Here is a 10,094-nt window from a genome sequence, read left to right on the forward strand (position 1 = left end):
CTCACATACCAGGCTACTCTATTCAGAGGGCCTCACCTTTTGACCTCACAGTATATATACTCCACTTGCTTTCCCAACATCAGATCCTCTGAAGATGCCAGCCATCCTCTGAAGATGCAGGCGAAACGTCAGGAGAGAATGCTGCGAGAACACGGCCATACAGCCCAGAAACCACACAGCACCCCAATATGAAAAGTGCTTAACACCAGTAGAGTCCTGGCCAGTTTTCCAATGTTTTTTTTTACTCCAGCAGCAAAGATTTTGGCAAGCTGTGACCAAAGACTCACGTAATTTCTCTAGGATCTCCTCATCCGTCATCTTGGATTTTTTCCGTTGCCGATCTGTATTCCTGTACAAAGTGTTTGTGTTGGAGTTCTCCGGCTGGGGAGTGGTGGGCTCTTTTGCTGGCGCTGGAGTTGCAACGGGTTCGATCACAGAGCGTGTATAAATCTGAAAGAAAGGGGGGGGGGGGGACACACCACTTCTGATTCCACAGTACACTCAGAGGGAACCGAACCACAGCCAATTCTCAATGAGTTGCACGTAGGGAAATAAATGAATCCAATCCTGGAAAAGGGACCTCCCTGCAACTGCCGGGCAATAATGAGCGTGTTGCTGTAGATCGGTCATGCTCGCAGCGACAGGGAGAAAAGCTGCTCGGCGGACTTTGTACACCGTCGAGCGCTCAGAGAATCTGCCCTCAGCCTGCTGGGTGGCCTGCACAGAATAGTTAGTGGGCGGCGGATTCTCCCTGACAGTGGATGGCACAGAACTTAAAGTGACCAGGTGGAAGGGAGGGAGATAAAGCATCCCAGTGATGGAGAACCTTTTCGAGACCGAGTGCCCAAATTGCAACCCAAAACCCATTTATTTATCGCAAAGTGCCGACCTGGCAATTTAACCTCAATACTGAGGTCTTAGTTTAGAAAAAACGGTTGGCTCCGAAGCGTGTGTTACTCGGGAGTAAGCTTGGTGGAAGTCGGTGACGGTGCAACTCTTCCGACGGGTTAATCACGACCCTAGGAGCGTTTACTCAGAAGCAAGCTCCATTGCCAGCAACCGAGCTTACTCCCAGGTAAAGGATCGTGCTTTAGTTCCTCACATGAAAATCAGTGGGGTTTAACAGTGCTTAACAGGGTTACCTACACTGCTTTCCCAAAACTAAGTCTTAGGTTTAATGCTAATAATCGAGCCCAGCGGCCCAGGCCAGCCTAGATGTGTGTGGGGGCACCGTTTGCGTGTGCCCACAGAAAGGGCTCTGAGTGCCACCTCTGGCACCCGTGCCATAGGTTCGCCACCACTGAAGTATCCCCTGCCTGTTCTGTTCGCGCAAGAGTGCCTCCAACCCAGCGTTGTGGGAAAGGATTGTTGGTTTAGTGATTTTTTTAAAATCCTGGGTTGAGGGAAATAAAATGGGCCAAACTTGTTTTGGGAACAGGACCTGTGTGAAGTCCCACCCGCCCACCGAAAGGTTTTCTATCATGTCCTACACCCATTATATTTGGCGTATGTGGAATCCACCGTTACTAATATTGACAGACGAACGCTCTGGTTACACTGAAGGCAGTTTCATGGTCCCTTGTATTCCCTCCAAATCAGCATTTTGATAAAACCCTGGTTATACCCTGTTTCCCCGAATATAAGACATCCCCGGAAAATAAGATGTAGTCGAGGTTTTGCTGAAGTGCGAAATATAAGGCAACCCCCAAAAGTAAGATGTAGCAAAGTTTTTGTTTGGAAGCATGCCTGACGAACAGAATACAGAAATATTTGACTTCCCCTGAAAATAAGACATAGCGCATCTTTGGGAGCAAAAATTAATATAAGACACTGTCTTATATTCGGGGAAACACGGTAGTTACGGGCCGAGAATTGCAAAAGCAGTTACTAGCAGCTTACTGATTTTGTGTGTTCTGGACGTGGGGCAATTACAGGCGGTGGTTCATTATCATCTTCCTCCTCTTCATCTTCCTCGTCCTCTTCTTCCGACACTGGAGGAGCTAGAGGAGGTTCCGAGGCTGTTTTTGTGCTCTGCAGATTAGAGGGAGTGAGGTCGGCCAGGTTTCGGTTAATCACAAAACTGCAGCCAGAATTTATTTGTTTGTTTGTTTACACTTTCGATTTTTAGCCTGTTCTTTCCCAACCAAGTCGGGCTCACGGCAGCTTACAAACAGATCTCAAAGAAAGTGAAATTACGCATTTAAAATCCTCACTGACGACAACTCAAGTTCTAATTGTAGCATAATGGGGAAGCAGCGAAGGAACAGGAAGGGAAGGAGATCGCTGGGAACTCTGAATAGGGGGAAAACAAATACATTCAAATAGGAAGCCCAAAGGAGGGAAGGAAGAGAGGAAAGAAGGCCAGCTAGGAGCAAACTAAGGTCCCTCTGTCCTCAACCATAGGGCTGGCAAAACATCTTGGTCTTACAGGGCCCTGGTCTGACTTGAGAAAATCTTTGTTACCCAGTTCACATGAAGTGGCAACTGCGCGTATCTATGTGGGTGGCTGTGTTGGTCTTCATCAGAACTAGATTAGAGTCCAGTAGCACTTTAGACACCAACAAGATTTTCAGGGTACAATTTTTCAGGAGACAATGCTGTCAAATCTGACAAAGGGAGATCTGACTCGAGGAGGAGGAGGAGGAGGAGTTTCGATTTATATCCCCCCTTTCTCTCCTGCAAGGAGACTCCAAGGGGCTGACAATCTCCTTTCCCTTCCCCCCGCACAACACCCTTTGAGGTGGGTGGAGCTGACAGAGCTCAGAAGAACTGTGACTCGCCCAAGGTCACCCAGCTGGCGTGTGCTGCAGTGCACAAGCTAATCTGGTTCACCAGATAAGCCTCCACAGCTCGTGGCAGAGCAGGGGATCAAACCCGGTTCTCCAGATTAGAGTGCACCTGCTCTTTACCACTACATCACTCTGGCTCTCTCTTGAAAGACTATACCTCAAAAATCTCAGTGGTATTTAAGGTGCTTCTGGATTCTAATCTAGAAGAAGAAGAAGAGTTTGGATTTATATCCCCCCTTTCTCTCCTGTAGGAGACTCAAAGGGGCTTACAATCTCCTTGCCCTTCCCCCCTCACAACAAACACCCTGTGAGGTAGGTGGGGCTGAGAGAGGACCAAGAAGCTGTGACTCGCCCAAGGTCACCCAGCTGGCGTGTGTGGGAGTGCCCAGGCTAATCTGAATTCCCCAGATCAGCCTCCACAGCTCAAGCGGCAGAGCTGGGAATCAAACCCGGTTCCTCCAGATTAGATACACGAGCTCTTAACCTCCTACGCCACTGCTGCTCCTAGTTGCTTGTATCAGGCGGACTGCAGGGACCAGTTTGTTAGCCCCCAGCATGTGTGGACATAACATCTGAAAAAGGCTCAAATTACAGGCAAAAGACTGCTAGGATCTTGAACCTTCCTAGTCTGAGCTGGGTACAGGAGGGCAGGCAGAAAGGGCAACAGAAAGCTACAACTCCCCTTCTCTACCACTCTGCACATGCAATGGGGCCTTTCTTGGAAACGGGGTCAATGCATTTTTTTGCCTTCTCCAGCCAGTCTTCCTGAGCTCGGCTGACTTGAACCGGAGCAAGAGGAAGGCTGCGAAGGAAAAGAACTAATTCATTGCGGCTGCTATAGCAGACATTTAAGCACAGTTCAAAAATGCCGCGGAACAATAGCTGCCGGCTTCACGCAAACACACTCCAAGAAGCCGCTCTCGACTTATCAGCTGCACAGCCGCCATTCTCCGACACCGCCAAAACAGGTGCCTTTATTAAAAACGGCACAACTTAAAAGCAATTCTCATTTCCCAAAATGCCGGGATTATTAGCTAAATGGCCCCGTTCAGCCTATGAAACGTTTGCATACAGATCCCCACAACGAATCAGGCGGCTGAACCACTTGTGGCGGCCCCGGTAGCATAATCAAGTATGTAAAATTAAGTCGACTAATGCGTAAAATATGGAGGGCAAATCCCTGTTCAGCCATTCCGCATTGAGAAGAGGAACGCTCGCAATTATAACTCAGCATTAATGTGGATCGTCTTAAGTGTGTCGTTGGGGCTTCTGCTGTAATTCAGCAGTAGATCAATGCCCGCTGCTCTTTCAAACTGAACTACAAACTGTTCCAGGAAATTACATTCGCTTTAGCCTTACTTCAAGTCAGCTGCAGGGCAGATTAAACCCGGAAGCCAAGCAGCAGGGGCGTACCTAGGCAAACCGGCGCCCGGGGACAAAACCTGAGTTTGGCGGGCCCCCCCACCCGCCGTATGGGCGGCCACCCTCCCCCACCATGACCAAACAATGATTTTTTCCACACTCAGAAATTCCCCATTGGCTACAATGGAGCAAAGTCACTGCAAAACAAAGAAGGGCAAATTTCTTGGGGTACCTGTAAGGGGTGTATTTTTAAAGCGAGTAACACCACAATTTCAGGGTATCATCTGGTAACTATTCTTATGATGCCACCCAACTTTGGTGAAGTTAGGTTCAGGGGGACCAAAGTTATGGACCCTCAAAACTGTAGCCCCCATCTCATGTTAGCTCCCATTGAAAACAATGGGGTGGGGCATCCCCTTTGGGGGTTCATAACTTTGTTTCCCCTGAACCAAACATCACCAAACCTGGGTGGTATCATCAGGACAGTCTCTGGGTGATACCCTGAGATTTTGGTGCCACTAGCCTTAAAAATGCGCCCCCTGCCAGCCAAAACGTAAAAAACACTAAAAAATAAAAAAACCTGCAAACGACACTGAAATGGTGGCGCCCCCCCATGTGACCAAATGGGGGGCACCCGGGGACATAGGGTACCCCCTATCCCTAGGCAGGTACGCCACTGCCAAGCAGAGATAAAGAGAAGAAATAAGTTTACGGCTAATAAGAGGCTGTTTACTCACCGAAGGATGGGCTGCGATGTATCCGTGGGCGCTCTTATCTAAAATGTACCCAAAAAGAGACAGCACGTTAGAGACCAAATGGTTGCAGAATGGCAAAAATGTCGGCCTGGCCAGGCCTCAGCTATGGAACCTACAAGGAGGACGGGGCTATCTCTGCCACCATGGGAGCCAAGTTAGACCCAGCCGCTGCTGCCGCACCTTTCGTGACTTCCAAAAACACAGCAGGAGCCCCCGGGACAAGGCCCAAGGCTGGAGGTGGCCCACCGCTCATACAGCCAAGTGTAGGCCTCATCGCCAGCTGACAACGTCATTTCACCCAGCGCCAAGGCATCAACAATGACGCTGGCAAGAAACTGGCACAAAGGTTGGCACAAAGGCAGCTGGAAGAGGCTCAGCAGGGAGGAGGAGGAGAAGGAGAAGGAGGAGGAGGAGGAGTTTGGATTTATATCCCCCCTGTTCTCTCCTGTAGGAGACTCAAAGGGGCTTACAATCTCCTTGCCCTCCCCCTCGCACAACAAACACCCTGTGAGGTAGGTGGGGCGGAGAGAGCTAAGAAGAACTGGGACTAGCCCAAGGTCACCCAGCTGGTGTGTGTGGGAGTGTATAGGCTAATCTGAATTCCCCAGATAAGCCTCCACAGCTCAGGCGGCAGAGCTGGGAATCAAACCCTCCAGATTAGATATCTGGTTCCTCCAGATTAGATATACGAGCTCTTTACCTCCTACGCCACTGCTGCTCCTTCAGCTACTTGCCCAAACAGTGGCTTAGGCAAAGAGGCTGGGGTCAGGGGCTGCTTTGTGAGGGAACGGAGAATTATAAATGGCAGCTCCACAACCAGAATGGGGAGGAAGAGGGGGTGTGGCATCTTGTGACTGACAGCGCTGTCTGGGAAAGAGAGGACGGACTTGGGGTGACGCCCCAGCCTGGTGGAACGCTCTGAGACCAGGGCCCTGCAGGGATTGGTACAGTTCCGCAGGGCCTGTAAGACTGAGCTGTTCCACCAGGTTTACAGTGGTGGGATCCAAAAATCTAAAAAACAGGTTCTGATGGTGGTGGGATTCAAACAGTGGCGCCGCCGCACGCACACACCTCCAATCCCTATTGGGCAGGGAGGTTGCTTTAGTAACCCCCTCTCGGCACTCAGAAAAAATGAGTAACCACTTCTAGAGAAGTGGTGAGAACTGGTTGGATCCCACGTCTGCAGGTGTATGATGGAGAACAGAAGCGGCATTCCATTTGTTTGCCCTCTCCTTCTTCCTCCCTTTACTTCCCTTCCCTTGTTGGTCTTTTCACCTTCTCCCTGTATATGAAAACGGCTGAATGGGGATAGTGCATATTTTAATTATCCTCCCTTAGCAGGATTTATTGGTGCTATTGCATTATTGGCTAGACTTCACTGTATTTTAATGTAATGCAAATGTTCTACGGTGCCCTGAGACCTTAAGGGAAAGGGCGCCTTAAAAACTGAACAAAACAAATGAAGGCACCCCATCCCCCCCCGTTCCTGGGGAGATCCTGAGTAAGGGCACCCCATCCCCCCGGCCTGGGGAGATCCTGAGTAAGGGCAGCGGAGACCGCGCCTATGCGGGAGGAGCCTCACAACGTCCATTTCTGTTCCTGAAATCTCTTGAGCAAAAGGAGCAACTGCCACGCTTTGCCGCAGAGTGTGCTCGGTGGAACAAGAAGGTCTTCAAGCCACCAGTGCCAAATGCAGGGGGCGCCAGGCGGCAGTCAAGCCTCAGGGATCCAGCAGCAACCAATGACAGAGCTAGTCAGTCCATGCAAAGGACATATCCAAACGCGATCTGATGATGGTGATGGCCACCAATGACATTCATTCATTCATTCATTCATTCATTCATTCATTCATTCATTCATTCATTCATTCATTCATTCATTCATTCATTCATTATGAGATTTATAAGCCGCCTCACCCCTGAAGGGCTCGAGGCGGCTCACAAAATAGCTGCACTAGAGAAGATCTGGGCATTTACGAGAAGATCTGGAAATTTACGAATGCTGTGTGAACCCACAGGGTGGCAAGAGAAAGGGATCTTTCCTCTGTGCCTTTTCTGGTCCTGCTGCACCACTTTGTGACATTTTTAAAACGGTCAAATTCTCCTCTAAAATGGTGTCGGCAGACCTGTGGCCCCTGTGCCATCCAGAGTTGCTCCAAGCTAGCAAGGAAACAGAGGCTGGGCTTGGAAACTTGGCTGCTGGGATGCCCAATTTGAGATCTTTCTGCCTGGCTTACAACTGTTTGCCAATATGGCATCATTTGCCCCTGAACACGCTGAGATGTTCCTTTTTAAAAAGCGCAATTCCACTCCAGGGCAGGAAAGGGTGAAAATCTGGTCCCGAGGGAAACTCCCTTAAAGGGACAGGCCTTCATCGACCAGGTGCTCTTAATGGACGGGTCAGCCCTGGTTTCGTGTCATGCTTGAAACTGAGTCACTCTCACTCACTTACCTCCCGATGTAAAGCTCATATATTTCTGGTTGTTTGCGGTCTCTTTGGAATCGTAGAATTTGAGGACGTCCAGAACGGCTTGCGGGTTCTTCTTCTGTTCCAGTTTCGTTATGTTTGAAGTCTGCAATAACCTGGCCCACTGCTCTGGAATTCCCTGCAAAAGGCAAGGGCACCAAGAGAGACGACTGAGCCCCTTCCGCCAGCTTCTCCGTCGCCTGCCCGTACAGCTCCTTACCCAGAATCCCATGCTACACGTAAAATAACTGGCAAGGCTTTGATTGATGCCTGACAGTTTAAAGTTAGAAATTCTACAGCAGGTGCAATCATTCTCTCTTCTTCTACTAAAACAAAGAGCTAAAACCTGGATCCAACTTAAAAAAAAAGTTATGACTGTGACGGGGGGGAAAAAGGTGCATGAAATTTATCATTTAATCAACACTGGCCCATCCATGGAGCAATGACGAGAAGGCTTAGCTCATTTCCCCGATGATTCAGTGCAGACATCAAAAGCTACTCTAAATTGGAGGACAACACGGTGCTTTTCGAAAGGAGGTTTACGCTGGATGTTTAGTGCAGAACAAGAGAAGCGCATCCCACTCAGAGGATAACGACAGATCTGAACGGGGTTGAAGATGCCTCCTAGCATGTTAATTTGTCTTTGGGGAACTTCCTCGGTCGTTCAGAGGAAGGGGTCATAATTTGGAATTAAAACGGCAACGAGGCTCTTGCCTCAGCCTTTCACATCTCTGTGTTTAAGGCAAGGAAATAAAAGACACCGGGGAGTCAAAGCAGAAGGCACCAAGCACCAAAACGTTGAGTTTTATTTCTTCTAAAGGAACTGCCTTGAAACATCCAGTATAATTTCCTAAATCTTAAAAACAACCATACCCCTCCCACCAATTTCTTTATTGCACAATTAACATCTAAGCAGCGCCATTTCAAAGGCATCAAAGCATCCATCTTTTCGACCCGCCCCCCGCCCGGCCTGGTCCTACATTCTAACTGATGTTCTCTGCAAAAAACGATGCGTGACGTGGGCCTCTGGAGGTTGGGGGCGGGGGGAGGGGGGGAGTTGATGACGGGAAAGTGGGAGAAGCCAAGCAATGAAATCTACTGCACACACATGGAACCTGCGGCGGCAGAGCTATGACATCTCAAAGAAGCACTTGGATGCAAGCTTCTTTTGGGCCTGTGACGCACCTCTGGAAGCTTCCCTGTGCACATCTGTGAGCCATAGAGATCTGGCTGCAATGGACGTAAATAAAGAAAGAAAAGAAAGTTAAAACAGGATGGGGGACAACTGAGAAGGGTGGGAAGGCGGTGAAATCCAACGGGGCCAAAATGGGGGAACGGGCGGGGAGGTCGTTCCGTCTCGAGAGAGGAGGGAACGGACAGGGAGACAGATTTCAAAAACCAGCAACGGGGTTGAGATTGCACTTCAAGTTTGAAAACAGAAATGTTTTTGCCAAGTGTTCTTTTGTTCACCACAGATAAGACTGGCCGGGGAAATGGGCGAAGTCCTGATTGCTCAATCAACCCACATCACAAAAAAAAAAAAGAAATAGGGTGCCAGACTGTGCAGACGAGCACCCGCGCGGGTAGGGATCAATCCATGTTCGAATGTTACAGGGCGTTCACGTACCTCCCACAAGCATGTGCGCGCATCTCTTTGTAATGGCCAGTGCACACTTACTTGGCAAATCAAGCCAGAGACCGGTCATGGGATAAAGGCAGGGTTTAAATCACACGTTCAAGTTGTACTTATTTATTTATTTATTTTATTGGTTCTATTTCTATACCGCCCTCCCCCGAAGGGCTCAGGGCGGTGAACAAAACAAGAGTGGAGCACATAAATCAAAGCTAAACTCCAATAAATATTTAGGTAATTTTTGGCTCCATCTAAAATAACCCCATCCTATTAAAACGCAGCATTATTAAAAGCAGCATTAAAGATGGCGCCTACTATCAAGTCCCCTGAAACAAAAAGGGGGGAGGGGGACGGCAGGACCCACTGATGTTCTGGGGTGGGGGGTGGGGCATCAGCAGCCGGCCTCCCCAAAGCCCCGGCTGCTTGCGTCCAACATACTGTCAGAATTACTCAAAAGGCATGGAAAGAAAAACCGAGTGTACACTGTACGAGGCGTGAATGTGCGTTCTCTCTAACTTGTAAACAGGGCTACACAACTGACGGAACGTGTGAGGGTTAGGGACAAACCCTACCACCCGGCATGTCTTTCTTCTCCATTTACGCAAGCTGAGTGTCCTAGATTGAATAGGGCTATATTCTGTGTCCCCATGGGGTTTGTGAAAGTGTGTATGGGGGGGGGGGGGGGGGGGCGTGTGTATGCAAGATTTATCTAAGCACCATCACTTACAAATAGCCACAAATGCATGGAAAATGCTACCATGAGAACATTCGATCCAATTCCAATTCATGCCCAACACACACCCCTGAGAAAACCTTTAGCATCAGAGAAAGTAAAGGCATTTTGATAAGGTTATTGAAATGCATCTACAGGGGCCTAAAGACACGATTTCATTTTTGTAAAAAAATATAATTAAAACCGATCAGCAGAATCTTGTTGGGGATGTGGCCAGTTTTCAGACCAGAGTGAGTATCTGTCCCATTGACAGGCATGCTTTATAGAAGTGGTGGCGAACCTTTGGCACTCCAGATGTTATGGACTACAATTCCCACCAGCCCCTGCCAGCATGGCCAATTGGCCATGCTGGCAGG

At 49.0% G+C, this 10,094-nt stretch overlaps 1 protein-coding gene across 1 annotated transcript; it reads right to left on the reverse strand.

Annotated features, from left to right (window-relative positions):
- Positions 1 to 287: 287 nt before the first annotated feature.
- LOC125424984 (serine/threonine-protein kinase PAK 3-like) lies at positions 288 to 7,604 on the reverse strand (the record flags this gene model as incomplete). Its single annotated transcript, XM_048482432.1, has 4 exons — positions 7,358 to 7,604; positions 4,889 to 4,926; positions 1,900 to 2,031; positions 288 to 450 (listed from the first exon to the last, which is right to left on the reverse strand). Coding segments are annotated over exons 1-4 (580 nt in total), but the record flags the coding sequence as incomplete, so codon positions are not given.
- Positions 7,605 to 10,094: the final 2,490 nt, after the last annotated feature.

This window comes from Sphaerodactylus townsendi, unplaced genomic scaffold, assembly GCF_021028975.2.
Source record: "Sphaerodactylus townsendi isolate TG3544 unplaced genomic scaffold, MPM_Stown_v2.3 scaffold_1669, whole genome shotgun sequence".
Lineage (NCBI taxonomy): Eukaryota > Metazoa > Chordata > Lepidosauria > Squamata > Sphaerodactylidae > Sphaerodactylus > Sphaerodactylus townsendi.